This window comes from Suncus etruscus, chromosome 11 (assembly GCF_024139225.1).
Source record: "Suncus etruscus isolate mSunEtr1 chromosome 11, mSunEtr1.pri.cur, whole genome shotgun sequence".
Lineage (NCBI taxonomy): Eukaryota > Metazoa > Chordata > Mammalia > Eulipotyphla > Soricidae > Suncus > Suncus etruscus.
In genome coordinates, this window is record NC_064858.1 from 75,945,535 (window position 1) to 75,965,075 (window position 19,541).

General features: G+C 51.9%; 2 protein-coding genes across 2 annotated transcripts; both read left to right on the top strand.

The window, feature by feature from the left end:
* Nucleotides 1–208: 208 nt before the first annotated feature.
* Nucleotides 209–5,875, top strand: AQP2 (aquaporin 2). The gene is made up of 4 exons (XM_049783587.1): nt 209–568; nt 3,835–3,999; nt 4,554–4,634; nt 5,666–5,875. The coding sequence occupies exons 1-4, from the start codon at nt 209–211 to the stop codon at nt 5,873–5,875; spliced, it is 816 nt and encodes a 271-aa protein (XP_049639544.1).
* Nucleotides 5,876–15,271: 9,396 nt separating this feature from the next.
* Nucleotides 15,272–19,280, top strand: AQP5 (aquaporin 5). Its single transcript, XM_049783585.1, has 4 exons — nt 15,272–15,634; nt 16,603–16,767; nt 18,017–18,100; nt 19,041–19,280. Exons 1-4 carry the CDS (start codon nt 15,272–15,274, stop codon nt 19,224–19,226), a joined length of 798 nt encoding a protein of 265 aa, XP_049639542.1. The 3' UTR covers nt 19,227–19,280.
* Nucleotides 19,281–19,541: the final 261 nt, after the last annotated feature.

A 19,541-nucleotide genomic window follows, 5' to 3' on the forward strand; every position in this document is an offset into this window, starting at 1 on the left:
CCTAGAGTGGGGGTGGGGATAGGAGGCAGCCATAGAAGAGAGGGGGCCTTGTCCTGAACTCCACCTCTACCCCCACGTGTCCACATCCTATAAATGCCCAAATCCCAGCCTCCCCAGAGACCCTGAGAGAGAGCCAGAGAGGGAGAGAGACAACGCATACCCCAGCTGCCCACCCGAGACTCTGGGCTAGTCCCAAAGGCTCCAGAGCATGTGGGAACTCCGGTCTATAGCCTTCTCCAAGGCTGTGCTAGCAGAGTTCCTGGCCACACTGATCTTCGTCTTCTTTGGCCTTGGCTCAGCACTCAATTGGCCACAGTCTCAGCCTTCAGTGCTGCAGATTGCCATGGCCTTTGGCCTGGCTATCGGCACCCTGGTTCAGGCTCTGGGCCACGTCAGTGGGGCCCACATCAACCCTGCTGTGACTGTGGCCTGCCTGGTGGGCTGCAATGTCTCCTTCCTCCGGGCAGCCTTCTATGTAGCCGCCCAGCTGCTGGGGGGCGTGGCGGGGGCTGCTCTGCTCCATAGGATCACACCAGCAGACATCCGAGGGGACCTGGCTATCAATGCAGTGAGTAGTGAGAACTCTGTTCCTTCCAAGGGCCTGATGCAGGCGGTGGGGGTTTACCTTACAAACAGTAGAAAGGTGGGATCAGATCTGGGAGTAGATCTGCATGAGGAGAGGATAGAAGAAAATAGGAGGCGGAGAGGGTTGGAATAATAATACAGAAGAAGGTAGAAAGGAAAACAAAAAAGGGGGGCCCGGAGAGATAGCACAGCGGCGTTTGCCTTGCAAGCAGCCGATCCAGAACCAAACGTGGTTGGTTCGAATCCCGGTGTCCCATATGGTCCCCCGTGCCTGCCAGGAGCTATTTCTGAGCAGTCAGCCAGGAGTAACCCCTGAGCAACGCCAAGTGTGCCCCCCCCCAAAAAAAAATAGGGGGCCAGAGCCATAGCACAAGCAATAGGGTGTTTACCTTGCATGTGCTAACCTAGGGCGGACCACGGTTCGGTCCCCCAGTGTCCCATATGGACCCCCAAGCCAGGAGCGATTTCTGAGCGCATAGCCAGGAAAATCCCCTGAGCGTCACTGGGTGTGGCCCTAAAACCAAAAAATAAAAAAAATAAAAAAAAAAGAAGAAGAAGAAGGTAGGGTGCTTGTCTTACATGCAGTTGACCCAGGTTTTATTCCTGCATTCCATATGGTCCCCTGAGCCCACTAGAGTGACCTCTGAGATTATAGAGCCAGGAGTAAGCCCGAACATGGTAAGATATAAACCCAAAACAAAAGAAAGAAGGAAGGAAGGAAGGAAGGAAGGAAGGGAGGGAGGGAGGGAGGGAGAGAAAGAGAGAGAAGGAAGAAGGAAGAAGGAAAGAAAGAAGAAAGAAAGAAAGAAGAAGAAGAAAGAAAGAAAGAAAGAAAGAAAGAAAGAAAGAAAGAAAGAAAGAAAGAAAGAAAGAAAGAAAGAAAGAAAGAAAGAAAGAAAGAAAGAAAAAGAAGAAAGGCTGAAGCAATAGCACAGTAATAGGGCGTGGACAACCCGGGACAAAACTGGGTTTGATCCCCGGCATTCCATATGGTCCCCTGAGCCTGCCAGGAGCTATTCCTGAGTGCCGCCAGGTGTGGCTCAAAAACCAAGAAAGAAAAAAGAGAGGAAGAGAGAGAACAAGAGAATGAGAGGGAAAAAAGTACAGGAAGCAGAGAGAAATGCTGGAGCCAGAAACACAAACACAGCTGACCCTGGAGACTCTCCATCTCATTAGAATCCAGTGAATGTATAGGCCTGGACCAGATTTGTTGTAATTTTGTATTCTGTTATAAAGAGAAGAACCAAGGTTTTTATCAAATTGATCCTGTATCACAGGATCTGGGCTGGAGCTCAGCAGAGGACATGATCCCAGGACAAGAGTGCCTGTGAGCGGTGAAAAATTCCAGAGAACCAGTCCCTAGGGCCTTCTAGAGACACAAACCCAACACTTGTTCAGCATCTACTGTATGGAGGGAGGCATTCTTGGCAAGTATCCCTCACAATAGCCCCACAAGACAAGAAAGGTGATGGAACCTGAGAGTACAATGTGTGGGGTGCTTGACTCGCACATGGCCATCCCAGATTTGATCCTGGCCTAGGATGGCCCCAGCTCAGTTTGACATAAAATACCCTATCCCACCCTGAATATCCCAGAGACCCCCCAGCAGGAACAGGACTGGGTTTCTGCCCTGATTTTTGCCAGTCTTCACATGGTCCTTGAGAATTTGTTGTCTCATGCTCATTTTACAGAACAGACTGAAGCGAAGTAAATCACTACTTATCAGTGACTTTCTTTTTATTTTATTTTATTTTGTTTTGTTTTGTTTTGGTCACACCCGGCAGCGCTCAAGGGTTACTCCTGGGTCTATGCTCAGAAATCGCTCCTCACAGGCTCAGGGGACCATCTGGGATGCTGAGATTCGAACCGCCGACCTTCTGCATGCAAGGCATGCATTTGCCTTACCTCCATGCTGTCTCTCCAGCCCCTTATCAGTGACTTTAAAGGTCTGTTCACTACTTTCCCCAAGGTTCGAACACTGAACTAGGGTCTGAACCCTTGATAGATCCGAGTGCCAACCCATGGGTAGGATGCAGAGTTGGGTTTCAGGACCTGCAGGAGCATGGGAGCTGACAACTATCACAACTTCATCTGGTGCATTAGCTGGCCCTAGAGGGCAGAGTGCCTATGTCAAAACCAGTACAAAAAAAGTGCCTATGACAAAATCAGTGCAGGGTGCAGCCCTGTTTTGAAATCATCTCGGCTAGACTCACAGCTCTGGCAAACCAAGGCAGGGTCTACTGGAACTGTGGACACCCCAGGATGTGGAGACATCTCATTACAGAGCTTTTTATGCCCCCACCCTCAACCTTCATAGGAAATGCAGGGCCAAATTTGCAAAGTTGAAGTCTGAGACATAATGTGGAACAGATAAGGGGAAGGGAATGGGAAGAGGAAGAGCTGTTTGCTAGAGTCATAGGAGAAGGGACCAGTGGAGCCTCCCTGAACTCATGTCCCTAGACTTGTTCCAGAGTCCTTTGCCCACAAGAAAAAAGCTCACAGGTTTGTAACTACACCAGTTTGTCTGTTTGTTTTTCTGATATTTGGGCCACTCCTGGCAGTCAGGGATCACCCCTGGTACTCTCAGAGCATCTTGGGGGAGATCATTTGCAGTGTCGGGGACTAAACCTAAGGCAGCTGTGTGTAAGGAAAGTGCCCTACCTACTATACTACCTCTCCAGCCCCTACATTAGAATGGAGAGGAAAGCCTTTCTGTCATTTGGTCAATAGCTTTCTTCCCACTGTGGTCAGAACCCCTTCCCCTCTTTTTGGAGGGAGGAGAGAGGAATTAGTTATTTTGGGAGGGAGCATTCCCAGCTGTGCTAAGATTCTACTCCTAACTCTGCACTCAGGGATCTTTCCAGGCAGCATTCAAGGGACCATATAAAGTGCTAGGGATTAAACTCAGGTCAGCTGTACACCAGGGAAACACCTTACCTGCTGTGTTATCTCTCTAGTCCCAAAAACTCCTTCCCTTCTTATTCCTCAAGAAATAGATCACAAGCCTCAACACTATGGACACATTCTCAGCCCCCAAGTCCCATGGGCTATAGACTTAGAGTTCCCCTCTGTGATGCATGACCAAGGGAAATCTGGGATCCTTCCCTACTTTGGGCCATGGCCAGGGAAGAAGTTATCATTAATTTGGGCTAATATATCTGGGGAGCTGACTCCAAGCCTGTCACTCCCAAAGTTTCAACTGTAGGTGGGGAGAGGGACCCAATACTCATTGTTCTCCTCTTTGCCCAGCTCAGCAACAACACAACAACAGGCCAGGCGGTGACTGTGGAGCTTTTCCTGACCCTGCAGTTGGTGCTCTGCATCTTTGCCTCCACCGATGAACGCCGCACAGACAACCTGGGCACCCCTGCCCTCTCCATTGGGCTCTCTGTGACCCTGGGCCACCTCCTTGGGGTAGGTCATGGTTGCTGGTTCCTGTCATTCTGAAGGGACAGACACACAGAACTTTTCACAAAGAAACACATGCAGGGCTGGAGAGATAGTCCAGCGGGTAGGGCACTTGCTTTGCATGTGACCCCCCCAGGTTTGAGTCTCAGTATCCCATATCATCCTCTGAGTCCAACAGAAATGATCTATCCCTGAGTGCAGAGCCAGGAGTAACCCCTGAGCATTGCCAGGTGTGGCTAAATAAACAAACAAAAAAACAACATGCACTAATCATCCTGGAGACAGAAGCACAGAGTGATGAACACCAAGACTCCCAGAGAGATAGATGCTAAAAACTCCAGAACTACCACAAGGACAGACACATGGAGACATTTCAGTGGATTTAAACCCTGAAGCAGTATCACTGCAGCCTCAAATGAATATGAGGTGAACAAATAGGGCCCAAAGTTCATTGTCTTGTGTGAAGGGTAGCTTCACTCTCTATGGAGTGAAGCTCCCAGACAGCACTCACCTCTGGCCTGCTCTCACTTCCCGCCATTGGCAACCTGCTTCCATTGCAGATCCACTACACAGGCTGCTCCATGAATCCTGCCCGCTCGCTGGCTCCTGCTGTGATCACCGGCAAGTTTGACGACCACTGGGTAATAATACCAGAACCTGCCTTTCTCAAGAGAGATGAGCTGCAGCTATACCCAAAACCTTCACAACCTCCTAGCCCACTGACCCTTCATATCTGAGGCCAAAGGGTTCATTTCCACATCTGAGAGTGAGAAGAGAACCAGTTCTAGTCTCACTGACTTTGGGGAAGGATGCATTAGGGTAAAGCTGCCTTCAAATAGTTGACAAATACTCTCGTTTTTATTCTGGATAACACTTTTCATTATTCCCCACTTGGGGGGGGGTTGTGCCACATCTGGTGACACTCAGGAGTTACTCCTGGCTATGCACTCAGAAATCGCTCCTGGCTTGGGGGACCAGATGGGACGCCGGGGAATCAAACTGCAGTCCATCCTGGGTCAGACATGTGCAAGGCAAATGCCCTACCGCTGCGCCACCACTCCCAGCCCCTATTTCCTATTTTTTTTTTGAGGGGGTTATTTTGGGGCCACACCAGGCTAAACTCAGGGCTTACTCTGAGCTTAGGAATCACTCCTGGCTAACTTGGGGGACAATATAGGGTGCAGGGGAAATTGATCCCAAAGCAAATGCCATAGCTGCTGTGCTCTGACCCTAATTATTTTCTATTTATCTAGTGCTTACTATGTGTCAGGCCTTAGATTCTAAGTTCTGTGCAAGTATCAACTCTTATTAGTTTTTGCCAAACCTAAGGAAGTGAGTGTAAGAAAGAAAGGGCTGGTGCCAGAGTGACAGTACAGCGAGTAGTGTGTTTGCCTTGCCAACCCAGGTTCAATCTCTAGCATCCCATATGGCCGCCCAAGCCCCAGCAGGAGTGATCCCTGATCACAGAGCCAGGAGTAAGCCCTGAGCAGTAGGTATGGGGAGGGGGATTGTGGGGAGGTTGGGAGCCTCTGAAGTGACTGGGAAGATTGCCCCCAAGCCATTACTCAGTGTTTAGCATCCTGGGGAACTTTGGAACGCTTGCCAAGCCAGAAGTGGGCAGCCTTGGGGCCTTCTGGTAACTCTGGCACCAGCCTTTCTGCTTGCCTTCCAGGTCTTCTGGATCGGACCTCTGGTCGGCGCCATCCTAGGTTCCCTGCTCTATAACTACGTCCTGTTCCCGCCCAACAAGAACCTGGCCGAGCTTCTGGCGGTGCTGAAGGGGCTGGAGCCCGACACCGACTGGGAGGAGCGCGAGGTGCGACGGCGCCAGTCTGTGGAGCTGCACTCGCCGCAGAGCCTGCCGCGCGGAAGCAAGGCTTGAGCGCCGCCAGCCGTGCGCAGCTGCGACCTTTGTGCCAGGCTAGGGACAGCGGCCACCGGGTGCTCTCGCTGGGCTGGCACAGCCCGGTCCCTTGTCCCGGGACTGCCGAGGACCCTCAGGCCCCTTGCAAGAGCTGGTGGCAGGCAGAGGAAGGCCCTAAGGAGCCTGCACTTACTAAAAGGATGGGGGACATGGAGTGGACAGACCCCTCTTTGTTGGGGAGTCTGGCGGCCTGGAAATGGGGCGTCAGTTTTAATGAGTTGCAAAGTTTGTTTCCCCCACCCAGTAATCTCCCCTTAACCGCTTGTACCCAGTGCAGGCAGCATCGCTCTTGAGTGCACAGGTAGCACAAGCTCACTGCTGCTCACCTCTCACTCGCCCTCCCTTGACCCTTTCTTCCCCACAAGAAATAAATCCACTCCCCAGCTGTGGATGAGTCCTCGATGCCAGACATCCCAAGCAATTGGGGTGTTTTCTCTCCAAGAAGAGGGGTGGGGCTAGAGGCCACTTTGAGGGGCTGGAGAACATGGGCCTTTCCAAGCCCTCCTTTTCCCTGGAAAATTCCCCCAAAGCATGCGCATGCATGCTGTACTGGGCCCTAGGACTTGCCAGGATCCATTCTGGCGATAGAGATAATCCCTCAGAAGTGGCCCCTAGAGGAAAAAAGATCTCCCGAAAGAAAAGCCAGGTTAGGGTGCCAAAGACCTCCAAAGGAGGCAGCCGAGCTGCGCGAGTGTGTGGTAGCCTTCGTATCTGTTTGAGAGTGTAGGCTGCACATGGTTGCACACAACCCCCTTTCCCCAGCGGGTGAGGCTGAGTTCTCGGGGTAGGGGGCCCAACCCAGAGATTAGCCTTCCACTTAGGCAGAGAAAACAAAAGCCCTTTGTAAACTCCGCCTTGGTTTGGGGAGAAGGGGAGATTTGCAACTAGACACCTCTTGAAAGGAGACACTGGGTTTCGCAAGTGGCAAGTGCAAGGTAGCTTGAGGGCCCAGCACACACCTCCAGCTGCCTGGGCTAGGCAAGCAGCCCGAGCCTGGCACCACACCCCTTCCTCGGCACCCCACCCAGCAGCCCCCTCCCCAGGCAGCTCCTCCTCGTCGAGAATCTGTTCCGGTTCCACTCCCAGGTTCAGCCCTCTCCCCTGCTCTCACCCCTTGCACCTTCAGAACCTTTGGAGCGGAAACCCAGAACAGACAAGTTTCTGTCTGCAGCTCAAACTTGCATATTTCCAGGCTAGTGCAATCGCTCTGCGATGAGATTAACTGGGATTAAGTGAGATGATGCACAAAAAGATGCTGTGTGAGGCGTAATTCCTCATGCCATTACCAAGCATTATCAGGGTCATTTCATTATTACCTCTCCCGGGGGGAGGAGGCAGAAGGGGCCTGAATTCTTTAGCTCCTTTTAATATATCCAAGAGGGTCCTGGGAACACCCCCTCCCCGCAATCCTTGTCCCAGGTTATATACAGAAAGAGATGAGTTTGGGCCTGGCTCTCTTTTCAACCTCTTCACTCTTCCAATCCTGGGCATGCCCTGCTTTTTTCCCCTTCTTCCTCCTACCACCCAGACCATCTATGTTCTCTCTCACCTGCTACATAGCTGACCTGAGAACCACAACCTGTGCACCTTCTTCCTTGCTTGCAAGACTTTATCTGTGCCTGTTCAGAGGAGCACCAAGCATTTTCTCACTCCCATCCCACCCCTATGTCCAATACCAGAGTCTCTAGCCTGGCCCCTTAACATCTTCAACAGCACATAGCTTCTCAGCTGGTCTTTTCTGTCCAGACTTTCAGACTAAGGCTCTCTCTGGGGTAAGAGGCAGTTCCTCTTCCATATTTTCATAATCCCTGTTCTACAGACATTATAGAAATGATGTTTCCAATCTCCCACAGTTGGTTACTACCTTCCTCAATACTGGAGAAGGGGGGAAATTAGAGCAAAGTGACCTCTGGAAGCTGCATATGCTTGTTCTAGAGGTTGAAAGGTCAGTCTGACTGTGTCTCAGGTACCTCACCCCAGCCCACTTTGCCCTAACAGACCCCTCTAAAAATCTGAGAGTTTCTCTCTATTTTCCCACTTTTTGGACTGTACCTCATACTTTCATCTCAACAGCCCTGGTTGAAGTCACAGAGGTCAGAGGTCAGAGCAGTATTCAAAGGGGTGGGGTGGGAAGGAGCCGATTTCTACTAACCTCTTTTGGGTTTTTTGTTGGGCTTTATTTTTTTTTGGGGTCACACCCTACAGCGCTCAGGGATTACTCCTGGCTCTACACTCAGAAATTGCTCCTGGCAGGCTCGGGGGACAATATTGGATGCTGGGATTCAAAGCACAGTTCTTCTGCATGCAAGACAAATAAATGCCTTACCTCCATACTATCTCTCTGGCCCCCTACTAACCTCTTTTGGGGTCCAGTCTCTGGGCTGAGAGTTTAAGTGCTGGCAGCTTAAGTCCTATTCTCCAGAAACTTCTAGCAAGTTAAGGAGATGATGATCCTGAGCACATATACTTTCAAAGCATTCCTTGCCAAGACAGTGATTATTTTTAATGCTGAGAGATAGGCAAAGCAAACTGTTCTTCCCATTTTACAGATTAAAAAATTGAGGCTGAGAGACAGATCTTAACTGAAACAGCTGTATATATAGTGGAGTCAAAGCTTGAGCACAGGCCTTCTTCAAAGCCACATGATTTTTTAGTTAAAAGTCAGGGAAGTCTCGACCAATAGTAAGGGAGTCCTTCCAGAAAGTACAGCTAGGCCCTATCCTGCCCAGCCCACTGACCATGGGTAAGGCCATGGAGGGAAAAACATGGGATGGTATCTATCAGACTTGGAGGAGGGTGGAAACCAGATACACCCCAAACCAGTGGAGTGCAGCAGCAAGGAGACAGGTGGAGAGACACACAGAGAGGGCACAGAGCAGGCCTTTTCAGAGCGGAGGAAGCAACTGACCTGGGTTTCCAGCAGCACCCCTTCCTAGAGTCTCACTGTATACCAAATGATGTTGCACCAGCAAGTATTGCTTCAGTGCCGCTCATATTTTAAAGCTGTGAATGTTTTTCCATTGAGAAAAAGCTCCTTCTAGTTCTTGGATGGTATTCTCCTGTCTCCCATCATCTGTCTCACATAGCACAGGCACAGCACAGTATAACAGTAGATGCACTTAATAAATGCTCTTCTGTTAAGGAGGGCTGTTCTTCCACAACTGAGCAGTCACTACCACAGTCCTTGGTGCTAGAAGACAGACTGGGTAGGTCCCACACATCCCCAGCACCTGGAGATGCAGGGAATTTCAACTTAAAAACAAGCTCATTGGGGCCGGCAAGGTGGCACTAGAGGTAAGGTGTCTGCCTTGCAAGCACTAGCCAAGGAAGGACCTCGGTTCGATCCCCCGGCATCCCATATGGTCTCCCCAAGCCAGGGGCAATTTCTGAGTGCTTAGCCAGGAGTAACCCCTGAGCATCAAATGGGTGTGGCCCAAAAAAAAAAAAAAAAAAGCTCATCACCTATGTTGGCAAATTGCACTGCCCGTTTGGTTCCAAGGAACATCTTGCTTTTTGAGACCCAACTGGGCCAGTTGGCCCTCAGAGAAAGCAAGTAACACCTGGTACTGGGAAGTCAGCAAGAGTCAATAGGGCTTGGATAACAAAGCACCTCAATACTTATCATATCCTGCAGACCTCTGCTCATTCACTCTCCCCTGCCCACCCACAGTCCTCTCTCTCCATGTTCTGGCACTCATACACATGCTGTGCTCCAGTGGAAAGCCTATTGGGTCCCCCTTCAAGAGGTATTCACAGTCCAGTCACACCCTCCCCAAGGATACCCTCAGATCATCATCACCTCTCCTTCATTCTGCCAATGGCATCACCCCACCCCACCCCACCCCGGCTCCTAACCTCTAGGGTGGAGGCTGGCATGGAAGACACTTGGGCCACCCCTGTTCTTCTTCATCTTCCAGCCTCTGCCCAGAAGTCTCTTCCTCAGCAAGACTTGTACATTCCCTTCTCATTTTTATTTATTTTGGGTTTGGGGTCACACCTGGAGGCACTCAGGGATTACTCCCGTCTCTGTGCTCAGAAATCACTCCTGGCAGGCTCAGAGGACCATATGGGATGCTGGAATTGAACCAGGTCTGTCCTGGGTTAGCTGCCAGCCAGGCAAACCCTCTAAATGCTGCCCCTCCCTTCTCATTTTTAAAGAGCACCAGGGGCTCGGACTCGATTCATGGTTTTGTCTATGGGAGATCAGGCAGGTCTGGTCTCCCATAGGCACTACATGGTGCTGCAAAGGCCACAGGGAGTGACCTGTGGCCAAACACTGGGGACTCAGAAAATGGCTCAGTGGATTAGGAAAGTTCCAGAGCAAGTGTGAGGGCCTGAACTCTATACCTCAGTGCCTACTCATTTATCAGTGCAGCTGTGGAGATTGATACCCTGAGTATTCCTTAACCTCTAAGGCATCTTCCTGGTCTTTTCCCTTGAGGTCACTGGATCTGGATCACTGGATCACATCACCTCTCCTGGCATGCTAGCACAGGCATCACCCCACCAGGCTCCTAACCCCTGGGGTGGAAGTTGGCATGGAAGACAGTTGGGCCACCCCTGTTTTTCTTCATCTTCCAGCCTCTGTCCAGAAGTCTCTCCCTCAGTAATAGTTGTCAGGATCATCTTGGCTGGCAGACACCCGAGTCTGGGATACCTGGTGAGAATAAATAAATTTTTTGTTTTGTTTTGTTTTTTTCTTTTTTTTTTCCATTTTTTTCATTTTTTTTTGTTGTTTGTTTTCTTGGTTTTTGTCTTTTTTTTGTTTTTTTTTGAGAATAAATAAAATTTAAAAAAACCTCTACTTCTACCCCCAGTATATCTAGTTCCCTTAACATGCTGTAAATTTCCATAGCACAGTCAGATTTCATTGCATTAGGTAACTAAAATAAATCCTGCATCTGTCTCCTTTTATTGTAATAATAAGTTCTACAAAGCCAAGTTATATCTACTTGCTTCTGGCTCAACCTTAGTGCCTAGATAGTGGACTGGACCACATGGACAACAGTGTGGACAACAGTGCATAAAGAGTGGACTGTGTGAACAGTGAGCTGTGTGAACAAAAGAAGTAAAACTATTCAGTGTATTGCTTGAACAGAGAATTGTATAAAAAGTAGACCACATGAACAGTGCCTGGTAGAATGAATGAATAAATGACTTTCCCCAACCCTAGGGATATGCAGAGCATCACCAATGATTAGTAAATCTGCCATTTCTACCCCAGTCCTCAATAGTTCCCAGAGAGAATCCAGAGGTCCCTATATGAATATATAAGGCAGAACCCCTCCTGAGATATTCAATTTTTTCTACTACCCATCATCCATCCCAAAAAGGTTCTAAGGATGCATTTGTTTGGAACTGTCCAGATCAGGTCCATGTTCCTGAACATGGCAGTGCCAATAAATTCTTGATGAAATCTAGGGACAAAGTGACCTTGATAGTTACAGAGAAATGAAAGGGCCTAAAACACAAAATGAGCTGCCCTCTGAGTAGTAACCTTAATAGGTAAGGCCTCCTTCAGTAACCCCAGGCTCATCTTGGGTCCCACCTGTCACTATGAAGTTCTAGGAAAGTTCTGGGTTTCCAAAGAGTTAACTTGGAATTTAAACACACCACAAAGACCAAAGAGTTCTTAAGCTGTAAAAATTTGGGATCAAGGGGGTCAGAGAGATAGCATGGAGGTAAGGCATTTGCCTTGCAACCAGAAGGTCAGTGGTTCAAATCCTGTCATCCCATATGGTCCCCTGAGCCTGCCAGGAGCGATTTCTGAGCATAGAGCCAGGAGTAACCCCTGAGTGCTGCCGGGTGTGACCCAAAAACCAAAAAAATAAAAATAAAAATAAATAATTTGGGATCAAATCTTGAAGTAGGAGCTTCCTCTGGTGACCCAGCCTTCTGTGAGCCCTGCCAAGTTCTTTTCTCTCTTAAGAGTTTAAGACTGAATTTGTGAGAGTGGGGGAGGGAGGAGAATAAAGGTGGAGTGGGGTGCAGGCTGAGTCCACATAGCACTTGAAGGGCCTATCCCTCCCTTCACTCCCTGTGGCCTTCTCCTGTTCCTCAGGGTCACTGCTGCCTAAGGACCAGGCCCCTGAACCCCAAGCTTACTTGCAGATCTTGGTTCAGCTGTCATGGGTAGTAAAGAACCACCACATAAAGGACAGACAGACCTCCTGCTTTCAGAAGAGAGCCATGAGAAAGGAGCGGCTCCAGCAGGAACCTAGCAGAAACAATAGTGGGGTTTCTTTGGTCCTGTTTTCTTTGGCCTCTAAGCTTCAAGGAGTCCAGAGCCTGGAGCCTTGGCTTTCCTCAGACCCCACCCCTTAGGCCCTGCCTTCAAGATTAATTGAGGAACACCTGTTTTCTTCTGAACCCCCAACCAGTCGGCAGAGTCCCAAAGGACATTGTAGTGGCAGAATGAGGAAGTTCACCTAAATCTACCCGTACCAGGCACTGTGCTAAGTGTTTCCTGAGTGCAACTTACTGGGAGGGGTGGAGGAAGGTTTGGACAGATGACTCTTCTTTTCTGGGAGCTTTCCCCTCCATGCCCTTCTTTCTACCTTTTCACACATATTCTGTTGGGGTACAGGGATGATAGGGGTAGGGGTGGAGAGCATCTGGGATCTCAGAGGGAAGGGACAAAGAGAGGAGGCTGGGAACTGGAAGAAAACATGGCCCAATCCAACAGGGAAGAGCATCTGACTTTGGGTGGACTGGAAAAAGACCACATAAGGGCCTAGAGAAATAGTACAGAGGTTAAGGAGTTTGCCTTGTACACAGCTAATCCAGGTACAATCTCCAGCACCATATAAGGTCCCCTGAGCTCTGCCAGCAGTGATCTCTGAGCACATAGCCAGGTGTGGAAAGAAGGAAGGAAGGAAGGAAGGAAGGAAGGAAGGAAGGAAGGAAGGAAGGAAGGAAGGAAGGAAGGAAGGAAGGAAGGAAGGAAGGAAGGAAGGAAGGAAGGAAGGAAGGAAGGAAAGAAGGAAGGAAGGAAGGAAGGGAAGAAGGAAGGAAGGGAAGAAGGAAGGAAAGAAATCTAAGAGCCATATATAGAAAATGAGATAGGGAAAGACAAAGACAAAGTCACATAACTTAAATGTCACAGAGGAAAGAGAAATTGAGATAGAAACTGAGATAACTAGAGATTAACTGAGATAACTAGAAAAATTAAGGCTAAGACTATTAAAGGAAGGAGGGAAGGCAAACAGGAAAATTGAAAAGAAAGTACATAGAGAAGGAGTGGGAGGGGTGGGAGACGATAGAGATAAAGGAGAGAGGGGGCCGGAGAGATAGCATGGAGGTAAGGTGTTTGCCTCTCATGCAAAAGGTCATCGGTTCGAATCCCGGCGTCCCATATGGTCCCCCGTGCTCGCCAGGAGCGACTTCTGAGCATGGAGCCAGGAGTAACTCCTGAGCACTGCCGGGTGAGACCCAAAAACCAAAAAAAAAAAAAAAAAAAAAAAGAGATAAAGGAGAGAGAAAGAGAAAGAAGAGGAAAAAGGACAAGCTGATTGGATAAAAACCCAAAAGGACAGGAAAAACAGGCGATTTGAAGAAAGAATTGAGGTAACAGACAGGAGAGGCAGAGATTGCAATAGGGAGAGAGATCAAGACCAAGAGGGGGTTTAAGAAAGGAGACAGAGGATATAGAGAGGAAGAGGTGGGGGTACAGAAGAAAGAGCAGACTGCAGGAGGAAGAACAGTGTCCAAGAGAAGGTAAGACCTGTAACCTCCCCATTTCTGGGAGGGTCTTTCTTGTAAGTAAGGTTACACAGAAGGAATGGGGGGATGGTGCTACAAGACCCAGTAGGAGACAGTGGGGTGCAGGAGGAAGTGAGATGCACTGAAGAAGTAGGGTGCTGGAGGAAGTAGGGTGCAGGTGAAGACAAGTGCAGGTGGAGATGGACGCTGGAGGAAATGGGGTATGGAGCAGTCGGATGAGGGTGGGGTGGAACAGGAGGAGCGGGTGTAAGAGGAAGAGGGGTGTAAAAGAAGCAGAACACAGAAGGAAGAGGTGGATGTAATAGGATGAAAGGGTGCTGAAAGATGTGGGAAAGCGGGGTGTAAGAGGACAGGAAAAAGATGTGGGGTTCAGAAGAGAAAAAAAAAAAAGGAAAACCTGAGATCTAAGAGATGAACAGGGAGCTTGAAGAGGGCAAGACAGGTGTGGTAGGGGCTGGAGCGATTGCACAGCGGTAGGAAGTTTGCCTTGCACGTGGCCGATGAAGGATGGACCTCGGTTTGATCCCCGACGTCCCATATGATCCCCCAAGCTTGCCAGGAGCGATTTCTGAGCACATAACCAGGAGTAGCCCCTGAACGTCACCAGATGTGGCCCAAATATCAATCAATCAATAAATATATAAAGACAGGCATGGTGTCGCCTCTACCTTTAGGTACCCTAGTGTCCCGTCCCACCCCCATTCCCAGAACCTCCTCCTTGACCCAAACAGGACTGAATCAGTTAGTGTGCCCCCATCACCCCAAGTTTGGTGGACCAAGTAAATCCCCCCTCCTTGGGGCCTTGCAGGACCTCAAGCGAGCCCCAGGGATCCCCAGGAGGAGAGAGGGGGCCGCCGGGTTCCTGGGCGTCGAAGCTGGCCCATCGCAGGTGGCTGGCTGGCAGGAAGCCCATCTCTCCAACCCCGAAGGCCCGCCTGGCCGGCCCGGGAGAGGCCCGCGGAGACTGCACCGCCCCGCACGGCCCAGCCCGCCGCCCGCCGCCCGCCTCCGCCACCGGCCGGGCTGAGCGAGCGAGGCGTGAGTGAGTGAGTGAGTGAGTGTCGGGGCGCGCGCTCCGGGGAGCACATCCCCGCGGCCCTGCCTGCGAGAGGTCAGGATGCCCGGGCGGCGGGCGCAGGCGGCGCTGGACGCAGGGCGCGAGGAGCAGAGAGCGCTGGGATCCCCGACGGCGAGGCAGGCCCCGTGCAGGCAGCCGGCCGCAGGACGGTAGGACGCGGGAGCCCGGACGGGCATCGCGCCCCGGGGAGCGCTGGCCCGGGAACGCAGAGGCGCAGAGCGCGCGCCATGCGCGGGTCCCCGGCCGCCGGCCCCGTCTACACCGCCGCCTGGATCACGTGTCCCGGGCGGGGCTGTGGCTGCCCAGCTGGGGGGCCGCGCAGAGCTCTGCGCTGGGCCCCGGGAGCAGGAGCCGCCCACTGCCCCCCCGCGCTCGGCCCCCCGCGGGGCGCCCGCCCTCTATATAGCGCGCCCCTGCAGGGCCCTGGCCATGCCGTGGGCGCCCCACCGCGCGCAGCGCCCAGGAGCCAGCCTTGCACCAACCCCGCTGCAGCAGCCTCCCGGTCGAGGGCCCCCCGCCGTGGCCACCGCCGTCGCCCCGGCCCCGTGGCCACCATGAAGAAGGAGGTGTGCTCCGTGGCCTTCGCCAAGGCCGTGTTCGCCGAGTTCCTGGCCACTCTCATCTTCGTCTTCTTCGGCCTCGGCTCGGCCCTCAAGTGGCCCTCGGCTCTGCCCACCATCCTGCAGATCTCTCTGGCTTTCGGCCTGGCCATCGGCACCCTGGCCCAGGCCCTGGGGCCTGTGAGCGGGGGCCACATCAACCCCGCCATCACGCTCGCCCTCCTAGTGGGAAACCAGATCTCGCTGCTCCGTGCCGTCTTCTACGTGGTGGCCCAGCTGGTGGGTGCCATTGCTGGGGCCGGCATCCTGTATGGGCTGGCTCCGCTCAATGCCCGGGGCAACCTGGCCGTCAATGCGGTGAGTGCCCAGGTGCTGTAAGAGGACAGGGACCTGGGGGTGGGAGGGCTGGGAGCAAGCCCCCACGCCTGCATCTGGAGGCCACGGAGTTGGCCAGCACCATCTTGGCCAGAAAAGTGCATCTCCTGGATGGTTTGTGCCTGTCAGCCTCTCAGGTCCTTACCTACCTCCTCTGTCCACCATGTCCTGCCTTTCTGCCAGCTCACCTCAGAGTGCTATCTTCTTCTTGAACCCCCATCTCTCTTCTCCTTTCTCTGGGAAGTAGTTTTATGGGACCATCAGCCAGAGAGGGGTGCTAATTGACTTCCCAGTGGCCCTAGCCACTCACTCCAAGTCCCTTTGGCCTTTGTTATTTGGTGGGGACAGCCAACCCTCACCACAGTGGTGTAGAGGAGATTGATTGAAGCAGTAGCCACATAGGTGAACCCCTTCCCTTTCTGCTGACTATTTGTCCCCGATCCAGCCCTTTTCTGCCTCCCCCTCTCGCAGCCCCACATTCAACCCCTCTGTCCCCTGAAAACTAAGCTCATTAGTCAAACACAGAGGAGGATTTTCTCTGCCATTGTCAAGCTCTGAGTCAGCCCCACTGGAGAGACGGGTTTGAGGTTGGCACTGGCAGTGGGTCAGGCACGGGCGGGAAGCTAGCTGGGGGTGCAAACTGGGCAGCTGCCCACAGGAGGGAGGTAAAATGCCATCTTGTGGGGGGTGGGGGCTGGACGTAATTGTTGACAGAACTGTGTCCAGGAAAACTGTGCCTTGGCCCTAGGCCCAAGCTCTAAGCTGTGTGCACTGAATGGAGGATGCAATCTCTGGCAGGTGACCTCCCTGACGTGGCAGGCACAAGTCTTGTTTTCCAGATGCTTGGGAACTTAATGTCCTTGAAAGCCAAATACCCCATTCCCTGCCCCCTCACCAGCCTGAGAGCTAGTGGGCAGGGGTTCTACTCACCTAGCCCCTCTTCCTTGCAGCTCAACAACAACATAACTCCAGGCCAGGCAGTGGCGGTGGAGCTAATCTTGACCTTCCAGCTGGCACTCTGCATCTTCTCAACCACTGACACTCGCCGTACCAGCCCAGTGGGCTCTCCATCCCTGTCCATTGGCTTGTCCGTTACACTGGGCCACCTTGTGGGGGTGAGCAATGCTGCTATGAGACTGTGGTTTGGGGATTCCCTCAAGATAGACAGCGAAGGGACCGGAGCAATAGCACAGTGCACGCGGCCAACACAGGGTGGACCCTGGTTCAAATCCCAGCCCCATATGGTCCCCCGAGCCTGCCAGGAGCGACTTCTGAGCACAGAGCCAGGAGTAATCCCTGAGCACTGCCGCCCCCCCAAAGATAGACGGTGAAATTCTGGAGCTATACACTTCCCTAGATAAGCGAGGCGCATAGGTCTAGAAAGAAAGAGAAATAAGAAAAGGAAGGAAGGAAGAAAGGAAGGAAGGAAGGAAGGAAGGAAGGAAGGAAGGAAGGAAGGAAGGAAGGAAGGAAGGAAGGAAGGAAGGAAGGGAAGAAGGAAGGGAGGGAGGGAGGGAGGGTGGGAGGAAGGAAGGAAGGGAGGGAGGGAGGGAGGCAGAGGGGCCAGAGGGAGGAAAAAGGAAGGAAAGAAGAAAGAAAGAAAGAAAGAAAGAAAGAAAGAAAGAAAGAAAGAAAGAAAGAAAGAAAGAAAGAAAGAAAGAAAGAAAGAAAGAAAGAAAGAAAGAAAGAAAAAGAAAGGAAGGAAGGAAGGAAGGAAGGAAGGAAGGAAGGAAGGAAGGAAGGAAGGAAGGAAGGAAGGAAGGCCAGAGCAGTGCCATATAGCCCCCCAAGCCAGGAGCGATTTCTGAGTGCACAGCCAGGAGTAACCCCTGAGTGTCACTGGATGTGGGCCCCCCCCCAAAAAAAAGCAAAAAGGAAAAAGAAAGAGAAGGAAGGAGGAAGGAAGGAAAGAAGGGAGGGAGGGAGGAAGGAAGGAAGGAGGGAGAGAGGGAGGGGAGGAAAGGAAAGAAGGAAGGAAGGAGGGAGAGAGGGAGGGGAGGAAAGGAAGGAAGGAAGGAGGGAGAGAGGGAGGGGAGGAAAGGAAGGAAGGAAGGAAGGAAGGAAGGAAGGAAGGAAGGAAGGAAGGAAGGAAGGAAGAAAGGAAGGAAGGAAGAAAGGAAGGAAGGAAGGAAGGAGAATCGGAGGGAGAGAAATGGTGGGAGGGAGAGGGAATAGTTGGGGGGAAGGGTGGGAGGGAAGGAGAGGGAAGAGACAAGAAAGCAAACCCAAACTAAGATAGAGTATAATGGCCTGGGGAAAGGGGCATGCCAGCAACTGAGGAATCAAGAGGCTGCCCTGAGGCTTGGCTGGGTGAATCTGTGGGTACAGGTATGGGCTCTTCTCACCACTTCCCTGTCTGCCCAGATTTACTTCACTGGCTGCTCCATGAACCCAGCTCGCTCTTTTGGCCCTGCAGTGGTCATGAAGCGGTTCAGTCCAGCTCACTGGGTGAGTCCCCTTCCAGACCCCCTGACCTGGGGATCTGGAAACCTCCCTTGGCAGCCCAAAGCTGTCTTAATTAGGTCTAGATCTCCATGGCATTATATGGACTGAGCTCCCAGGGCTAAGGGTCCTGGTTGGATTTTGGGGTTCAGTTTGCCTGTCCCTCTAGGCAAGGCTGTTTCACCCTGTGTTGGTTTCTGAGGGTTCTGTGTTTCTCTGCAAGTCTGTGTGTCCATCCTCCCTGGTGTTTTATTGAAAGCATCGGGAACACCCATCTTCCTATGGGTCTGGACAATGTGGCCATCTTCCTTGGGAGCCTCTCTCCAGAGTCTATCCCTCTGTGAAGAAACAGAATCTATGGGGCCGGTGAGGTGGCGCTAGAGGTAAGGTGTCTGCCTTGCAAGCGCTAGCCAAGGAAGGACCGAGGTTCGATCCCCCGGCGTCCCATATGGTCCCCCCAAACCAGGGGCGATTTCTGAGTGCTTAGCCAGGAGTAACCCCTGAGCATCAAACGGGTGGGGTCCAAAAAACCAAAAAAAAAAAAGAAAAAAAGAAAAAGAGAATCTATGTTTGTCTCCCTGGAAATCTGCAGGTCCCTCAGGAGGTTCATCTGACTTTTAAGGTGGACATGGAGGAGACAGAGACCTGTCTAACTCCTTTGGAGGATGTTTTCTCTTTTGGTTTCTAGTTTGTGGGAGGGGGAGGGCACTTCCAGCTCTCTGCTCAAAGACCAAATGGTGATGGAACTTGGGTTTGCATACAGCACTGTGTAGTAACCCCAGAGCTATCCCTGGCCCTCCTTTAAGGATATGGGTATCTGGCTCTTGTCCTTGTCACTGGAGACTGGAAGTCTCCTAGACCTTGGGGGTGGGGGTAGAAACCACACACCTTTCTCTGCAACCTGGGGTACAGGACTCTGATCTGCTTGCTGCCTTGAATCCACCAGGTCTTCTGGGTGGGGCCCATCGTGGGAGCTGTCCTGGCCGCCATTCTCTACTTCTACCTGCTCTTCCCCAACTCCCTGAACCTAAGTGAACGTGTGGCTATCGTGAAGGGCACATATGAGCCCGAGGAGGACTGGGAGGAGCAGCGGGAGGAGCGGAAGAAGACCATGGAGCTGACTGCCCACTGAGCAGCATCAGACAAGGGCCAGTTTCTCAGCCTCTAAACTACAGGGAAGAAAAGAGGAAAACATATGACAACAAAGCTTTCTCCTCCCACAGCTGGTCCTTCTGGCTGAGAGAAGTGCTGGCTCCATAGGCCACACACTGAGATGCCAACAGGGACTGTGATGGGACTCAGAGCAGGCCCAGACAGATCCCTGGAACAAGACGGACATATGTCAAGCCTCAGCTGGGAATGCAGAGTGCTGCTCACAGGCTGCCCTAGGGTCTGGCCAGAGCAGGGTGGCCTGCAGTCTGGGTGTTCTCCTCCCCAATCCTGCTCA

Coding starts and splice junctions, on each gene's coding strand:
- AQP5 (XM_049783585.1), top strand. CDS start 15,272: ATGAAGAAGGAGGTGTGCTCCGTGGCCTTCGCCAAGGCCGTGTTCGCC. Junction 15,635..16,602: donor GCAACCTGGCCGTCAATGCG/GTGAGTGCCCAG, acceptor TCTTCCTTGCAG/CTCAACAACAACATAACTCC. Junction 16,768..18,016: donor CACTGGGCCACCTTGTGGGG/GTGAGCAATGCT, acceptor CTGTCTGCCCAG/ATTTACTTCACTGGCTGCTC.
- AQP2 (XM_049783587.1), top strand. CDS start 209: ATGTGGGAACTCCGGTCTATAGCCTTCTCCAAGGCTGTGCTAGCAGAG. Junction 569..3,834: donor GGGACCTGGCTATCAATGCA/GTGAGTAGTGAG, acceptor CTCTTTGCCCAG/CTCAGCAACAACACAACAAC. Junction 4,635..5,665: donor GCAAGTTTGACGACCACTGG/GTAATAATACCA, acceptor CTTGCCTTCCAG/GTCTTCTGGATCGGACCTCT.